This window comes from Sarcophilus harrisii, chromosome 1 (assembly GCF_902635505.1).
Source record: "Sarcophilus harrisii chromosome 1, mSarHar1.11, whole genome shotgun sequence".
In the NCBI taxonomy this organism is placed as follows: Eukaryota; Metazoa; Chordata; class Mammalia; order Dasyuromorphia; family Dasyuridae; genus Sarcophilus; species Sarcophilus harrisii.
This window is the reverse complement of record NC_045426.1, coordinates 127,038,713-127,058,001: the sequence shown is the minus strand read 5'-3', so window position 1 is coordinate 127,058,001 and position 19,289 is coordinate 127,038,713. Positions and strand designations below refer to the sequence as shown.

Genomic DNA, 19,289 nt, shown 5'->3' with positions numbered 1-19,289 from the left:
CCTTCATTTCTTGGTTCTCATAGAATTCCTCTCTTCCTTCAAGATTAACTCAATTACTACAGTCTAGAAGTTTTTCCTGTTCTTCTTTTCCATTGCTAAAGCCTTTCCTCTCAAACTACCTAGAATTTAACTACTTTATATCTTTATATATACTTGTTTGTCCAGTTAAGATCTATTGAAATTGTTTTGTTTCTTGTATCTCCAGTACTCTTAGCCAGTGTTTTGCATAAAGGGGAGGATCTTTAAAAATGCTTGTTGGTAGATGATAAATAGTGGTTGGTTGATTGATCATGGAATAAAAGAGTAAATGGACATACTAGACTTCTTTGAAGTTTCTGTGACTGCATATAATAAATTAGGATCACCCTGATAAGGTATCTCAGTATTTTATTATGACATTGTTGCACTCATTTTGAGTTGATCCAAAAGACATCATAAATAACATAGACTTTTTTTTTTAATGTGATTTTAGAATCACGTGATTTTGGTGTTTATTTGAAACAATTCAGTTACAGAAGTTATTTCTTTTTTTTTTAATTAATTAATTTATTTATTTAATAGCCTTTTATTTACAGGTTATATGCATGGGTAACTTTACAGCATTAACAATTGTCAAACCTCTTTTTCCAATTTTTCACCTCTTACCCCTTCCCCCCTCCCCCAGATGGCAGGATGACCAGTAGATAATAACATAGACTTTGAAGGTCTTTGTGAACTATGTGACACACTGCTACCATTTAGAGATTTTTTAATTATTCCATTCTTATCAAGATTTTCCTAGGCAATGTGACTAATAAACAGGATGAAGGTAGCAATTGTTTTCGGGGGTGGTCACAACTTAGGGGCTTGGGTCCTTATGGATACTTAGGCTACTTTCCCAGTTGGTGTAAACTCTGGTAACATCTGTGCTGCCATGTATCTCGGATTTCAGGAGGGCTGATATCCCCAGGGGTGGCTGCAAACAGAGATGGCACATATGTTCCTAATAAAGAAGCCTGTTCGAATCATTAGTGAGTATACTTATTGGCATGTTCCTTGGCTCCTTGGATTCTGAGAGAAAACTTTTATCATCTCAGTTGATAATGGCTTGGCACAATCAGCATGATGTTGGTGCAGTTAAGCCCTTTTTTTGCTTAATAGACTTTTGATGAGTATGAGTCATGTAATTTCTACATTTGACTTTTGGAACTTGTAGAAAAATATATTGAATTTAAAATTCTAGGATAGTATTTCTTTGAATATTTTTGATCTTCAATCTTGCTGACAATTTAAAATAATTTGTGAAGACAAATGAATTAGCTAAGTATATACTTTCCTGGCCCCTTTCTTTTCCTTCTTTGATATATCATTCTCCACCTCCATTGAAAAGAAATTTGACTATAACACAGTCACCAAATTTCAGTGTAAAATGAATTTGTAAGTATCTGATAACATTCATAAACTTATGGATTGTTAAGATTAGGAAAGACCTTTGAGAGCATATCAATACAGTATCTCATGAAGTGTCTCTGTGATTTAAGTAAAGGCACTCTTGTGATTTAATGTAAAGAGGCATCTCTTGTCTTTTAAGCAAGTGCTGCCTTCCAGAGACATTGAGGGCTGTGAAAAAGTGTTTCCTCTAATGTAGGTGTTCACTAATTCTCTTCAGAAATAGTCTGGCTCTAAGCAAAAGAGACAAACTCATTATCAAGTTTAATTTATAGGGAAATGCTTTGTAGTTGTTTCTAAAAAAGATTCTCTTTCAAAAGGAATGATGGTTGGTGTTTCCCTGAAAAGAATTAAAAGGCAAAAGCAGCATTAAAACAATAATATAAAAAGTACAGAAAATACCACATAGCTCTTATTTCATGCTTCCCCGTTCCTCCCTGTTTCCCATATGGTGTGTAATTATCATTAATTATCCCTAACAGGTGGTAAAAACAGATTAAGAGACAAAGTGTTTCCCCCAAGCATACTGTAAAAGCCTTTTTTCAATATTCTGAGCAATTGTGATTTGAGCAATAGCAATATTCAAAAAAATATTTCTTAAGATAAGTAGCTATCTTATTTATGAAGCACTTAATATGTGCTAGGTTCTATGCTAAGTGCTGGGGCTACAGATACAAGCAAACCAAACTCTTCAGATCCTTACATCCTAATGGAGATGAGGGGAAGATAACAGATAAAAGGAAGCAAGAAAGTTTTAATATTCATCAGAGGGCAATAGTGTGGAGTCCTGAGCCCTTGTAAATCATGGCAAATGATGACCTCTATGAAACAAAGCACTTGGGGACAGAGTTTACATCCTTGAGGAGACGATAGTTGTTTTGTGCTCAATTTGCTGCTGGGGAGGTGAGAGCCTATTAACAGAGAAATATAATATATTCCCTGCCTTCAAGAATTTTATACATAGGTTGATGTTTAAAAAATATAAATTTAGAGAAAGCAGAACAATAAGATAAAATAAATAACCCTTCATAACAGATATTACAGAGTGTATAATTGTCAAGTGAGCAATATAAACAAGTGCTATAATAGTTCCAAAGAAGAAGAGAGTTCTTACTATGACTTATAGTCAGAGTCTTTATATCCTCTATATCTGTCTTTAAATTCATTGGCTTCATTTCCTAACCTCCCATTCTTCATTTCCTAACTCTACTAGCATAGTGAAACTGCTTTCTCTAAGGTTACTTGGTAATCTCTTAAACTCAAAATCTAGTGACCTCTTTTTTTTATTGACCCTGCATCTTTTGACACTGTCAGCTACATCCTTCTCCTAGATAGTCTTGTTTCTTTTAGTTTCTGTAACATCATTATTTCTTGGTTTTCTTTCATATTTCTCTAATTACTTTTCAGTGTCCTTGCTGAATCATCATGCTTATCCATATGCACTGTGGATATTACTGTACACATTTTCTCTCTCTTTGTCTCTCTCTGTACATATTCTTTCCTTCTCCCTTTCCCTCTGTTCCACCCCCCCCCCCTTCTCTCTCTCTCATTGGCTCAAATTATTTCTCTGTATGTGACTCCTAAATTTCTCAGGAAATTCAATGCCAAATTAATTAGCTGTCTGTTGGACTTGTCTACTTGCATGTTCTTTTGTCATCTCAAACTCAAGCCATCCAATATGGAATCCATTCTTTTTATCTCTGTATCATTCTTTCCAAACATCACGGTTTTATTTGTTGATAATCTTGGAATCATTCTTGATTCTTTCTCTCTCAGATATGTATGTTAGTCAAATCTTGTTTTCCTTCCTCCAAAATGCCTTGCATCTCTGTCTCTTATCTGTGGAGTCTATCCCAATTGATGCCCTCATCACTTCTCTTCTGAAATATTACAGTAGTTTCCTGATTGAACTCCAGTTCCCATCTCTCCCTTCTAATCCATTTTCCACACAACTGCTATCGTTTTATGGCTAAAACATTGCTGACCAGTTCATGTAACCCCCATTCAAATCTACATTAAAACTGTCCTCTAAGATAAAATATAAAATCCTTTCCTATCTGACTCCCACCTGTTTTTCATTTTTATGCATTCTCTGTTCCAAGCAAATCTATCTGCTAATTGCTATTGTACACAATATTTCCTCCCCTGCCTTTTTAGCTTTGCATAGGTGATATTTGGAATTCACTTCCTTTTTACTTTTGCCTCATAGAATCTTTAGATTTCTTCAAAGCATAACTCATGTCCCACCTTCAACTTGAAATCTTTCCTGCTTCTCCCAAGCTTTTAAGTAATACTTTTGCCCAAAAATTGCTTATTTCTTAAGATATAACATGGGTGTGGGCATGTGTGCGTGTGAAATGTAAACTTTTTGAGGCCAGAGACCATTTAATTTTTACCCCCAGGCCCTACCATAGTGCCTGGCACATAATTGGAGCTTAATACAGGCAGACACAAAAGATTTGGGCTTGGAGATGTTAGTCTTTAATTTTAAAAAATGATTTGGAGTAGGATGCTTTTTTGTATATTTCATTTTATTTACATATTTATTAAATATTTATTTACATAAATCTGATTTTGTCAAATTCTTCAGAAATGCCTCTTACATAAAATAGTAACATAAAGCATAAGAAAGTCAAAGACAGAAGATTCTGTCTACATAAAAATATTCTTAGCACTTTTTCATAGTATAAAAGATTTGAAAATAAAGTAGGTGTCCAAAGACAAATAGTTAAATAAATTTTGGTATATGAATGTAATAGAATGGTTGCACCATAAGAAAGAGAATTAAGAATTTGAGAGAAATAGGTGAAGACTTATGAGCTGATAAATAGAAGTTACTATTTTGTAAACACAGAATTTGAAAACTAATATATGCCATACTCATTGCTTCAATATTTTTTTCTATTAAACTAAAATAAGCCTGAGGAAATAACACAAATTCTTATCACCAGCGATGAAAATCTGGTCATTTTCTTGATTAGTGATATTTTAGGCATAGCTTTTTAAATTTATGTGAAAAGTTGTAAAATGGTGTAAATGGATATACTTCTAAGATTAATTAAGCAAATAATTTTTAATCATGCTAGATGTTGGAATAGGATAAAAATGAAATAGTACTTACCTTCATAGAGTGTATGTCCTCTTTTTAAGAATTCTAAGAATGGGAGTATCTACTGTGGGAAAATTTCATAGAGACAGAGGAAGTAGATGGTTCTTGAGCTGAGTTTTGAAGGAAGATAAAGATTCCATAAGAGGTCATTAAAGAAGTAAACATGTTAGAAAAGTGGTGATTGCTGAGAGCTAGGCTATGATCATCCGGAATAGTTGATGGTGCTAAATGTGGTGATTTACATTTAAAATCTGTACTGCTGGGACGCTGAAGCTGCCAGATCAGATCATTGGTACTTGGGAATCTGAACTAGGATCAAAGCCAGTTATACATTTATATTAACATGGTGAGCCCACAGAAGTAAGTAGCTACTTTGCTAATCTAAGGAGGAACAAACTGGCCTAGGTCAGAAACAGAGCAAGTCAGACAAAGCTTCTGTGTTGACCAGCAGCGGGAATAGGCCTTTGAATGACTATTCTACTTCCAACCTGGGTGACATAAGGAGACCAAAGGTTATAGGACTTCTTATCATAGCAACAAAGGAGATAGATGTCTTATCAATTGGGTGATAGACAAATAAGTTGTGGTACAAGATTGTTTCAGAGTTGTCATATTCTCTTACAATGTTGAATATGAACAATACAGAAAAGTGTGAGAAGACTTGTGAAATTTTACAAAGAGAATCAAGGCAGAATCAGGAAAACACTATATGCAAATTATAACAGAATCAATGGAAAATACAGTGACAGAAAATTGAAATGGAATTTTCTGGTTATAACCACCAAAGACTTATATGAGAACATACCTCTCTTCCTTCTTGGTAGAAGTACAGAAACAATGTATATAATGGTAATCTTGGTTGATGTGTTGATTAGTTTTGCTGAGCAAGTTTTCCTCCCCTCCTTGTTAGAAAAGATGGCCCTTTTACAATTAAAAAAAGGAAATATTGAGAAAAAAGGTGATATAAATATAAAAGATGCCAGTACAAAGATGAAATTTAAAAGTAAATTACTTTTTTCCTTTTGTTTTACTAATTTGGTAGATTAGGTGAATGTTATGTATTTGGTTTACCTAGATTTTGTCAAAAATTTTGTGGAAAAAATGGAGAGGAATAGTCCAGGCAATCTGAATATATGAATTTAGAATTGGTTGGATGGTTATTAGACTTGAGAGTTATTAAGTTAATGTTGAAGGGTCAGAAGGTCTCCAGGATTGTGCCCCAGGAAACTGTCTTGATATATTTAATACTTTTAATATTAACCTGAATAAATACAAAGCTGCCATTAATCATATTTTCAGATAATACAAATCTGGGAGAAATTGCTAACATTCTTAGTATCCTAAAAGATCTTAACATGCTTACTGAAGGAATGGAGAAACTGTCCATGGGCCAAATCCTGTATTGTCTTTAAAAACATAGACACCATTAGGCAAGTGCATTGGTTCAAATCTATTAAGATGATTTTCAGTAAGGATAAATGCAAGATCTTATGCTTGGACTTAAAAAAAAAAAAGTTTTAACAAATTCAAGATGGGCAGACATAATTGGATAGAAGTTTGAAAAAGATCTGGCATTTTTGGCAGACTGCATATTCAGTATATGATTCACCGATGTGATATGGCAGTCAGAGAAGCTCATGTGATCTTGAACTGCATTAGAGATAGATTTTAGGGAAAAGGGAGGAGTAATCCATCTGTGGGGCAGTTAGGTAGTGAGGGGGCAGCTAGGTAGTGCAGTAGGTAGGGTGTTGAGCCTTAAATCAGGAAGACCTGAGTTCACATCCATTCTCAGATAATTTACTAGAAGGAGGAGTAATGGATAGAAGAGGCAAAATTATTTCCTAACGGCTAAAGTTGTTCAAAAGTAGAATGTGTTGCCTTAGAAGGTGATGGTTTCCTGTTCCTTTGAGGTTTTAAGCAGAAAGTTGGATGACCATTTATCAGATAATTATATCCAGAATTTCTTTGGGGTTTGAGTTGAATTAAATTGAATTATGTGGCTACTGAGGTCTCTTCCAACTTTGAAATTCTATGGTTCTGTTCAGTTGGTCTGTCTTTGTAGCTTTCTAATAAATTAGAATCCAGAAGTTGCTAAAGTAGAAATGTTTCAGGTACTCCTGGAATGTTAAAGAATGTTCAAATTACCAAATAATTGCACTCATGCCAGCAAGGTTATGCTTAAGATTTTTCAAGTTAAGCTTCAGCAATATGTGAACTGAGATTTACTAGAAGAGTAAGCTGGTTTTCAAAGAGACAGAAGAACTAGAGACCAAGTTGCCAACATCCATTGTATTATGGAGAAAGAAGAGAAGTTGTAGAAAAGCTTCTACTTCTGCTTCATTGACTACATTAAAGTTTTTGTGTGGATCATACTAAAATATAGCAAATCTTCAAAGAAATCGGAATATCAGGACATCTTACTTGTCTCCAATGGGCCCTATATATGGTCCAAGAAACAACAGAACCAAACATGGAACAACTGATTGATTTATATTGAAAAAGGAGTAAGACAAGGCTATATCTTACACTTATGTGTAGAGTACATCATGTGAAATTTCAGACTGATGATTTAAAAGCTGGAATCATCAACAGTGATAAATATCAACAGTGTCAGATATGCAAATGATAATCACTCTGATGGCAGAAAGTGAAGAGCAATTAGGATGTCTTTAAAGAAAGTGAAAAAGGAAAGTGTAAAAGCTGGCGTGAAGCTTAACATTAAAAACAAACAAACAAAAAAAACAACCAACAACTAAAAACTAAAAACCACTGGTCCCATCACTTACTTGAAAATTGAAGGAGAAGAAATGGAAACTGTGTCGGGTTTAGTATTCCTAGGCTCAAAGATCACTGCAGATGGTGACTAGCCACAAAATTGAAAGACATTTGCTCCTTGAAAGGAAAGCTGTGGCAAATCTGGACAGCATACTAAAAAGCAGAAATATTGATGACTGCTGACAAAATTCTCTAGTGAAATCTCTATCTAGTTTTTCCAGCAGCAATGTATGGACATGAGTTGGACTATAAAAAGAGACAAGTACCACAGAACTGACACTTCCAAATTGTGATCCTGGAGACTATTTTTGAGAGTCCTTTAGACAGCAAGGAAATAAAATCAATCCTTAAAGAAATTGAAATTAAAGAAACTGGAAGATCAAATACTGAAGCTGAAACTGAAATATTTTGTTCTCATAATGAGAAGACCCTGGAAAAGACTCTGATTGAAGGCAAAAAGAAAAGGGGATTGTAGAAGATGAGATGGATAGATAATATCTTGGAAACAATGAACATGAATTTGGAAAGCCTTCCTTTTTTTTTTTCTTTTTGCTTTTTTCTGTATTTTATTTTTATCTTTGTATCCTTGATATTTGCCTTTTTGTTTTTTTTTAATTTTCTCATTTTTAAAGTATTTTAAAAGCATTTTTTCAAAATATATGCATAGTTATTAACATTCACCCTTGTGAAACTTTGTGTTCCAATTTTTTTCTCCCTTTTCCTCATCCCCTCCCTTAGACAACAAGTAATCCAATATGTGTTAAATATGTGAAATTCTTCTCTATATATATTTCCACAATTATGCTATACAAGAAAAATCAGATCAAAAAGGAAAAAAATGAGAAAGAAAAAAAAAAGCAAGCAGACAACAACAACAAAAAAAAAAAAGTGAAAAAACTGTTATGATTCATACTCGGTTTCCACAGCCTCTCACTGGGTATAAATAGCTCTCTCCATCACAAGTTCAATGGAACTGGCCTGAATCACCTTGCTGTTGAAAAGAGCCACATCTAACATTTTAATAGAAATATAATCTTGCTGTGTACGATGTTCTCTTGGTTCTGCTCACTTCACTTAACATTAGTTCATGTAAGTCTCTCCAAGCCTTTCTGAAATCATCCTGCTGATTATTTCTTATAGAACAACAATATTCCCTTAACATTTATATACCATAACTTATTTAGCCATTCCCCAACTGCTGGGTATCCACTCAGTTTCCAGTTCCTTGCCTTTATTAAAAGGGCTGCTTCAAACATTTTTGCACATGTGGTGGTGGACCGACTTCTAAAGATAAAAAGGCTTAGTGTGCTGTGATCAATGGGGTCGCTAAGAGTTGGACATGATTGAACCATAATTCTTCCCCCTGTTCTGGGATTCCTGGAACCATCCTAAAAATCTGCCATATTTCTATATTACATGTTTGCATTATTATTTAAAGCTCTCAGCCACTTAAATTCTCTTGACATTTTTTTACACGATTTTGGTAGAAGGGCTAGAGCATTAGAACTTGTAATGATAGGCTGCTTTTCTTACATTATTTAAGTAGGGTTTTACTGAAGTCTTTGGGCCCCTTTTCAGAATGTTTCTAAATGCATAAAATATGTAGGATTGTAGAGGAACCAATTATCTTGAAGTAAAATTACTGATTTAAAAAAGTTCATAAATTCCTAATCTTAAGAATAGATGTAAAATTTATATTATTAGGAGATACTAAATGGATAGAATGTAGATATATAATGCTGCACAGTAGAATCCATGTCTTTGAATTGAATTTGTGTATGAGTTTTATTTCAGGTTAGATCTGTTTCCCATAATATAACAATATGTGTTAAATCTTAGTATGACATAGCAAATTGCTTATTTTTAAGCATATTACTGTACTTTATGTAGGGTTTTTTTTTCTATTTTAGTTTTGAGAGATAATTTAAAAGTCTGTCCCTTTCCTTATATCATAATTATTCAGAGAAAAGTATTATTTAGTCTTTAGTTGTTGGACATTTATGAATCATTCCAATATTCTCATCCCTCAGAATTGCCATATGAGCCCACTGCACTCCTAGGAAAAATTCTGGAGTCTGAATGTTTTCTTAAGATGTTGGTAATAAAGTGAAGCTTATATTTAGGACTTTAATTTTGCCTTGAACCTCATTATTGTATTTATTACAGTTCTATGTTGAATTATGTTATTTATGCACAAGAACACAAGTTTTGGCTAAAAAATTTTTTAAAGTCCTCTCGTATTTGTAAGTGCTAATAGGATAAATTAGATTTACAAAAATTTAGCTGTTTCTAGAACTTGTATATTTTAAGTAAAGCAACAAAAAAATATGATTTTGTTTCTAGGTCATATAATATTAACAGGGTTGCAACACAAGCTGTAGAAGACGTTTTAAAGATTGGTAAGTAACACAATGACTACTTTATACTAGTATTTTTAAAAAGAATTTTATTTAATTCAAGTGCTTTTTCTCTTCTAACAGCTAAAGAACAAGCAAATTTGGATTTTCCGTTGAATAAGGATTTAATTGAGAAAGGTTAGTGAAAAATAATGCCAATCATTCACTTAATTAGTTTTGCTTGATGCTAGTTCTAAATAATGCTATACTTAGTACTCAAAAATGTTAATACTTTAACATATACTGGTCACTTGAATAAAACTATAGATTCAAGAATGTGTATACCCTTTTCACTCATGAACATTTTGACTTTCCCACTCATCCCCCAATCCCCTTCACCCTTATAATTCTTGTCCACATTTCCTTCTAAGTCTTCTTTTAAGGGTCTACCAAGTATACAATACTCAGGCCCTCAGAGAGGGTTTTCTCTTGATCTTGTAGTACCACTCCGACTGTCCATTTTATATTTCTGTTTTCCTGTCTATGAATGACCCAATTCCTTTTTTATTCATGTATGACCACAAAATAAGCACAAGTTGTCATTGGCAACTTAGTACATCCTACATACATTTACTGTTTTTGTTTTTTCCATTGCTTTTTAGTTTATTTGTAACTTAAATCTTGTAAAATGATATATTTCATTATCTGTGTATACACACACACACACACACACGTATATAAAATCCTTATAAGTATATTGATGTATAAAGTGTTAAGCAGTGGGAAATATGAATACTAAAACTTAGTTTTTAAAAATTATTAATCTGTTCCTTATAACCTTCCCTCCTCCATTGTGAACAGTAAGGAAAAAAAAAACCAAAATAAAAAATAATACTCTTCAATACATAGTTTCATTATACAGAAAACCTAATTCCTATGTTGGCTATATTTGAAAATATGCCACTTTCTGAATTTTAAGTTCAGACCATTCTGTCAGGAGGTGAGTGTCATATTTCATATTCATTTTTTTGGATTTATGGTTTATTATTGTCCTAAAGTCTTTCAAGATGAGGATTTGGAAGACTGGAGTTCAGATTTTACTTCCTTAGTCTCTGACTTAGAGAAGAAGGATGAAAAATATACCTTCGATAAAAAAGACTGTAGGAAAGAATTGAGAGAAGAAAACTAAGAAAAAGCATGATTGAAAACCCAAGTGCCTAGATGAGGAGGAGGAAGATAATGAAGGTGGGGATTGGGAGAAGGCTTAAGGGAGGGGTACCACTTGTTAAGCCTAAAATATTTGCTAAGAGAACAGCAATTACCCATGCAATGGTAATCCAGAAGTTGAATGAGATCCTGTGCTCTTGTGGCAAGAAAGGAACTGATTGTGAGCCCAGATTGAGCTCCTGCCACTGCTGGTTCAGATCTCAGGAGAAAATAATCTGTAGGAAGAAACGATTGTTGAAGTTAAATTCAGCATCATTACTTCCTTCTATGACTGCAGCCTCACATACCTGGAGCCAGAGATGAAGCAGAAAAGCTTAGATTGCATCAGTGAATTGATAGAAGTCTTGGTTGTAAATCCTAATATCTTTGTTGGAGAAAATCAAAGCCTATCTAACTTTGTGGTTGTAATTGTATCCTAACTCTGGTGGAAAGGATGGATGAAGAGTTTACTAAGACCTTGAAAAACACAAATCTATTGTCCAGAATAGGTAGAACATCTCGGGGATGAGGCCTGTCTGTGCCATCATTGGGCATGTTCAGTTGTAGCTGCAGGAAAAAGGAAAGGTTGAGATCTTCCATATTACTTCATTGTATATTCCTCACCTACCACAAGTTTGACAGGCAGTAAGGCCTTTCTCTGACAGCTTGCTTTCCTGTAAAGGGTCCTCAAAGTCAGAGCAAGATCAGGCTGAAAATTAGGAAGAGGATTCAGGTGTGAAAATATATATATATATATATATATATACACACACACACATTTATAAAATCAAAGATAAGACCAGATTTAGGGGTGCAAAATCCTCCACAGCATCTACCAACATGACCTACATTCTCACTAGTACCTTATGCTCATGAGACACCCACAGGAAAAAATTCAATTAGATCCATTATCATCATGTCATAGGGCTGTTTTAGGTGTCTATGTTTTCTGCCAGTCTCACTGAGAATCTACACAATGCCCTTCAGGTCTCTGGCTGGTGGTCTTGTTAAGGCACTGGTAGGACGGGGCAGAAACTAGGAGCAGGAAAAAATGGAGGACTGATGCCAAGTTTCTTTCCATTTTAAACTGGAGCTGTCCGAGTCTGTTTGGTATTCACCATGCTTCTGGAGATCTCATACATAGCAGCCCATAAAGTGTCACCTGGAGATACCTGATCAGTTATGGGGCAGTCCATTTGAGTCAGTGAGGGAACATGGAGTATCAGCTTCTAAACCTAAAATGGGTGACTGGAAGAGTTAGCCACAGTTTTATTATTAATGAGAAGATGAAAAGGAAAATCTGGGATGTGTTCCCTGAGGCCAACAAAGCTCCTACCATGCTAGTTAGAAAGATCCAGGAAGAGTCACTGAATACCTAGTGTTTTACTTATTGCTGTGTCTGTGACTATTAGCATGGAAATGGTGTCTGAAATGAGTCAGAGGCATCTGTCCACTATTCACTCCTTAATCAGCAAAATGATCGTTACAATTAACCAAAACAGGTGATGGTGTTGACACTACATAGAGCCTACAGCCCAACAGAACCTAACCCTGCACTTGGCAGAAAAGCGGGGTAGCTTGATGGAAAACAATGAGTGTGTCTTCAACCTGTAAGCAGAGTATTTGATGAGGTTATTTTGAGAGAACAGAAAGATGGCTACAGAGAAAAAAAATGCATTGAGGGATGTAGAGGGCCAGAACTCTGGAAAGGTATACATGAATCAAGGACAGCAGGGTGCTTATAGTTAAGGATATAGAGTTCTGGCTCTCTACAAAAGGAAGCTCCTGCCAGCCAACAATTATGGATTGCCTACTGATCAGGGGCATGCAATCTTAAAATGTAATATTCATCCAGAGTAATTAAAAAATCATTGTTGTGTTGGGGAAAAGAATTATTGAATACCTCCTGAAGAGAATTTATCCAGTGGGTTCTGTAATTAGAACCCACCATTAGAAATTAAATTGTCCTATTATTCTAAAAATAAATTTGGCCTTATGGATCTCCTCAGAGGATACCTGCATAGTATTTTGAAAACCACTACTGTTTTTTTGTTTTCATTGTATATATTTTTCTTAGAATTATATTAACTTTGCTCTGTATCAGTTCTTAGCGGTCTTTTCAGTTTGCCATTCTATTATTTCTTATTGTACAATAAGACTGTACTTCTTATGGATTGTGTTGTCTTAGGTTACACTTATATTCTTGTATCCTAATTTGTTTAGGTATTCTGCACATGGATATCCCCTTAGTTTCCAATTTTTAGCTACTAGAAAAAGAGCTACTATATTTTTGCATATATCATTGAAACTTGTTATGCTTATTTTTATTTCTTTGTTTTCAGTAACAAATGAATATAATGAATCTTTATTGTATAGTCCGGAAGAACCAAAGATGCTTTTCAGCATTCGAGAACCTATAGTAAATCGTATATTCTCAAGTAGTCGTCAGCGTTGTTTCTCTTCAAAGTAAGTTATGTAAGGTTTCACTAATGACTGTTTTCTTCCATTTTAAGTACTAATATGAATTGCTTTTCATTAAATTCACTCATCTGTAGTTAACAGTGGAAAAACAACCTGTTGAACAAATGTAGTAAGAGATTGGCTTTAAAGATACTGTTTGATTTCAGAGAATTTGAAGATTTGGGTAGTTTTGTTTTTTGTTTAACATTTTTAGTTTAACAAGGTAATGGAAGGTTAAAAACACGGCAGTTGAGAAAAATTCAAATAGAAATTGATACCTTATTTTTTATAGAAATTTATTTAAAGTAGATTAAAGTAATTAGTCTCAGTTCCTTTCACCTCCCCCCCCCCCCATTGAACAATAGCATTAAAAATTACGAGATGTTTCTTATAAATTTATTTTAGAATTAAAAAGAGAAATTAATGGCTTATTTTAGAAACTAATTTGTATTAGCTTTCTCAGATTAGAAAAGTTATTGTTGAAAGAAAATTTCAACTATTTGAAAAAAAGTCATGCTTTTCTAGTAATTACCTGTTTGTCTGTAAAGAAATTCTCTAATAATACAGATCAACCACTGTCTTTATTAAGTTATATATGGCCAGGGCCATACAATCACTGCGTCAGAATTAGTCATTTAATTTACATGTTCCTGACTATGGTCTGCTGCATCACATTGCCTCTCGCCATTCCCTTATTGAGAAAAAAATTAGCTTAAAACTTCTATTTAGACTTTGTAAGTTTTCTTTATATCTATACAGTTACAGGTCAATGAATCATTCACAATATATTTTAGTCATCTGTGAGTTAATTTTGGTAGGCTATATTTTAAATTCATGATATTGCTGTCTTGTAAGCATGAAAATATAGTGGTCTTATAGATACTTTATAGAAAGATAGACTTTTTCATGAAAACTCATTTTACTTTTGCAAGTATCTTAAGTTTTGTTCTTTCATTAATAAAGTACATCCACCAAAACTTTCTGTGAACTCAGTGATAGTTCATACAACTTTATAGACCTTGAAAAATTAATTTGGAGGTTTGGGTTTAGTGATGTTACAATTACATTTAATCTATGTAGGCTCAAAATGACCAAATTGCTAAAATGATAGGGATTTTAATTTACTTACTGTTTTGTAGAAAATTAACAATAATGTGTCTTTACTTTGCAGGGTATGCGTTCGTTCTCGATGTTGGGATGCCTGTATGGTTATAGATGGAGGAACTTCCTTTGAGTTTAATGATGGAGCAATAGCTTCGATAATGATCAATAGAGATGATGAACTTCGAACTGTGCTGCTAGAGCAGTGAAGGACTTGGTGGACAATAAATTCTGATCACCCCCAAGAAAAACACTTTAATTGCAGAAACAGACTGCATGTCAGCACTGCATTTAAAAAAAAAAAAAAAAATTGTTGATGGCTGTTCCCTATAATTTGGAACAAAGCCAGCTCTGAAATTTGGGAGGTCTTGAGAGAACTTCTATGGTGAGAAAGCTTGAAAAAAAAAAGTATTTATTGCTTAAGAAAACTGATGGACTAAAATTACATAGAGATCTTAAAATTCGTGCCAGCTATTTAACCTACAGATGTTTTTTAAGTGGCAATATTTTTAAAGAGGTAGGTTCAAATAAAAGATTAAATGTATAGGGTGTGATTTAACTATAATAGGGTCTCTTCACCTCTTCCCTCATTCCCAACTCCTTCCAATAGTATTTGAGGATTGTTCAAACCAAACATACTTGTCACTCATGATTTTTTTTTTTTTTTTTTTTTAACAGAAAAGCAACTTGAATGTTAAGATTTATTGTTCTGATGATGATTATAGATAATTTTTATAAATCTTGACATTGACCTATTTGAAATAGGTGAATGTTTTTTTATATACATACTTTTAAGAATTTTATAATTTCAGAACATAGTGATGATAATGCCTTATTTTTTCATCTTCAGTGATTTAAGGCCAATGTGAAATTTAAACCTATTTCCTTTTCTGCCCCATGTTTCCTCTCATCTTTTAAAAACTTTACATGAACCTTTCATTTATTATTTGATTCGGGTTATACTGTTCACTTGTGATTGAAATGCATTTATCTGAAAAAAAATCATGCTGCTATAACAAAGCAAACTTTCTAACTTCTCAAGAATTATCTTGATAATGAATCAGATTTTAAAATGTGATCATTGATAATCCTTCCGTTTTTACAATTTGATGATGATGATGATAATGTGACAATAAAATGAAGATTATATCTACATAATTTGAATTTACTTTAACCTTAAGAAAAACTATTTACTGTTTGAATCTACTGTTGGGCATAGGATCTGAAAAAAAGTCAACATGAAAATGAGTGAAACATTTGTATTCATTCTCTTTTGAATGCCTTGGCTGTAATTTTATTATTTTCTTAAGTTTTCATCTAATTTGCTTCAAGCTTTACATACCTATATTGATGAGTTCTGTTAAAATTTTACCTCCTTTTTCCCTCATGTTTTGAATTAGATGAAAATTTATGAATAAAAATGCAAACAACTTTTTAATTTTCACCCCATTAACAAGTCATATTCTTTCAGTATTCCCACTATTGCTAATACATAGTATTCATGTGGGAAAAGCTTCAATGAAAACTTTTTTGTAGCAATCAGAAAATAATTTGTAAATAAAAATAGTAATTAAAAATACAAGTGAACTAAAATGTTTTTCTATGCAATGCAATGGAATTTATCATGTTCTTTTTACTCACCAAGTTAGAGGGAGCCAAAGTTTTGTACTATGTAACAGTGAGAATAACAAAATTAAGATAGCATGTCTGTAGTAGGTGAGTAATGTCAATTTTATTTTGCTGCTGTTTTTCATTTAAGGGAAAAAACCAAACACTTTTAGGGCTAGACCTGATTTGTTTAAAGAATTCAAGCCTTTAGTTTCTATTCTACTTAAATTTTTTTTATAAATGCCTAACTTAATATTTTGTCCTGTAAAGTTTCCCTTGAAAGTTTCCATTATGAGCTTAAGATGGCTTTTTGGAGAAATGTCAATTTCTAGTAGCTCAAGAAAATCTGATCTGTTTGAAAAGTGATAAAAATGAACTTGCTTTGTATATTGGTAGGAAATGGTCAGTGTAAAAGATGTGCTTTGATTGGTAAGATTATCTTCAGTGTTTTATGTGGGGCAGTAGAGAAGTAGCATAGGGAGGGAACAGGAAGATAAAATAACTAAAATGTCTTTTTAATATGAAAGTAGCAATTTGAACATTATGAAAAACTAAATTTGAATCAAATTAACTTAATGATCTAGATATAATAAAGAATTATTTAGCCCCTCTTAAAAGACTAAAAGATTTTATTATTTATATTAAAATTTTTGAAGCAAGCATTTGGCCCAAGTAGAAATGAATGGTTCTGTCATGTAAACATTTCTTCACACAGAAATAGCTTGGCGATTGAATAATAAATACAACTTTGTAAAAATTAAATTTACTACCATTTTTATCACCTGTCCAAAAAAATGTAAAGTTTAATAACTTCATATTACTTTAATCACACATTTCACTGTACTAGTATATATCGTGGTAGCCAAGATATGATCTTAGGAATATTTTGAAAATATCTTTTCTTCCATCAATGCAGTCACCTCACCTTCTGTTAAAAATACTATATATTAATATTGGGTTCCTTCTGCTCATTTTATAGTAATTAACAAATGCATTAATTGAAATAGTAGAAAAAAGTGAGTCCTATATATATATATGTGTGTGTGTGTGTGTGTGTATACTTAAATACATTTGTACTTACATATAATTATGTATACATAAAACAAGGGTTCTATAAAGTTAGAAGTTTTTTCTTTTTTAGCTTTTTTAAAGAAGGTAAGACAAAACTACTTTAAAAATGCATCTTTATAAACAGATAGCTAGCTTAAAAGGTCAAATGTTGACATTTTTTACTGACACTAATAAAAGGGTATTAGAAAAAAGAACATTTCCTTTAAAATGCCTTGGAAATTTATCATATTTTAGCAAATGCTTAAGTTCTAACTCCATATTTGAAAACTGAAACTTGGAAGAAAAAAAAATCTCATGACATATTTTTTCACATATACATTGATATATAGAAAAATAATATGATTTCTGAAGTTGTCCCTTTTTCATACCATCAGATTGTAAGCTCCTTAAGAGCAGGGAATTATGTCTTCTGCTTTTAATGTGACACAGTGAATAATTATATATTGATTTAGTTTGCCAGTGCAGAAACTATCAGTCTGGGCACATGATTTTGCCAAAGTGAAATTATATCCTTTGCTTTTATGGAGGGGAGCGGGAAGAAGACTATGGAATGTTGGTAATTGTGTGTATTAAATATAAAATGATACAGTATTTGCCTTTGTATTTTCATAATTTTTGTATTTCAAATAGATTTCTCATCATCAGTTTTTAACATTTGACAGTTACATCTGGATAAAATTAACCTAAGCATTTTCATTCTTGTTTTCATTTATTTCATAAAATTTTTTACCAGAGCATCTTGTTTGAAAAATAAGTTCTTTATTAAAATTTGCTTTGATTTTTTTTCTGGCACTTAAGTAGCCCAACTTTCAAAATGCATATTAAATCATCAACATGTGACCAAGGAATATAAATCTTTTTTTAATGTTAATGAAAGTAGGTCATCATTGGTCATCAGAAACATTTTAAAGTCTTAATAGTAATTGATCTGTATTCTCTTTTCATGATAATACTTTTGAAAATTGACTGTTCCTGTTCAACTTTTAATGAGCACTTTTGATAGTTTTGCAAAATACAAAAGCAGTCTGCGATGTGACAAAAGTAGCAGTTTTATGTAGAACTTAAAGAATTATCATCTTTCTTTTTAGTCAGTCAAATATAGGAACATAGAATTAGAGTTGTAAATTATCTAAACAAGTGAATACAGAGTAAGGTAATATCTTAAGTGCTGTAGGCATTCAAAAGAGGGAAAGATCATTTTCAGATGGAGTGATCAGGAAGTCAGACATTTATTAAGTCCCTATTATATGAAAAGGATTTGGGGATATACATATTAGATGAAAATTTTCTGATATTCTAAGAAGAGAATGAATGAATGAATGAATGTGAAAAGCATGCCCTATGTGCCAAATTTTACCTTGGGGATGTAGATAAAGTAGATAGAGCCATTGTTCTCAAGGAACTCACATTCTAATGGGATGTAGACAACATGAAATTTCAACTGCAAGTCAAATAGCAAATTTTCACTGTCCTCTAAGTGTGCAAAATAGATGGTAACACAACACCAATGTTTTTTCCATTGATAAAGATAATTTTGCTTCTGATTTGAACCAAATAACAGTGCCAATGACTTTACCACTTTTCTGGGTATTCCCTAGTTGTATATGTACATTTACATATATACAAGTATTATGTGTTAGTATACATGTAAATGAACACAGAACATAGGGAATACATTAAAAAAGGCAGTTTGGAAGAAAGTATTGTTTGAGCTATTTTAAAAGAATAAAGGAAGTCTGTGAGATGGAGTTGAAGAACAACTGCATCTCAAGAATAAGAGGCAGACATGACAAAGGCAAGGGGACAGGATGTGAAGGTATTGTCTGAGGCACAAAAAAAGACTAGTATAATTGATGGTAAAGTTTTTGGAGGGTAATAGTATATAAGAAGACTGGAAAATAAGGAACCCACTTGTGAAGGATTTGAAAAGTTAAATTTATATTTATCTGAGAACCATTAGGGAACCACTTAAGTTTAATAGAATATTAAGTTATTGTATAAAAGGATGATTGGATGTGTGGGGCTAGGAAAAAAACACAGAGGCTCAGAGATATGAGAAAAGATATCCTCCGAAAGTAGTGAAGTAGTTTTAAGTCAGAATAGAATCTCTAACATGGATTTCAGCATGTCAATCTATCCTTACGAATGAGATGGAGATGTAAGCTAAACTATCATATAATTAAATGCATTTTGAT

At 32.8% G+C, this 19,289-nt stretch overlaps 1 protein-coding gene across 8 annotated transcripts in view; it reads left to right on the top strand.

Annotated features, from left to right (window-relative positions):
- NADK2 (NAD kinase 2, mitochondrial) overlaps positions 1-17,790 on the top strand; it is a 58,978-nt gene extending 41,188 nt beyond the window's left edge. For 5 of the 8 annotated variants that reach the window (XM_003759941.4, XM_023496136.2, XM_012541447.3 and 2 more), the window contains 4 exons: positions 9,656-9,711; positions 9,793-9,846; positions 13,197-13,320; positions 14,486-17,790. In XM_003759941.4, coding sequence (XP_003759989.1) covers positions 9,656-9,711; positions 9,793-9,846; positions 13,197-13,320; positions 14,486-14,624 — 373 coding nt within the window. In that variant the 3' untranslated portion in view covers positions 14,625-17,790. Of the gene's footprint in view, positions 1-931; positions 1,011-9,655; positions 9,712-9,792; positions 9,847-13,196; positions 13,321-14,485 lie in introns of those variants that run through there. The other 3 variants (XM_031964176.1, XM_031964177.1, XR_004233592.1) reach the window with 2 other exon arrangements.
- The last annotated feature ends 1,499 nt before the right edge of the window (positions 17,791-19,289 follow it).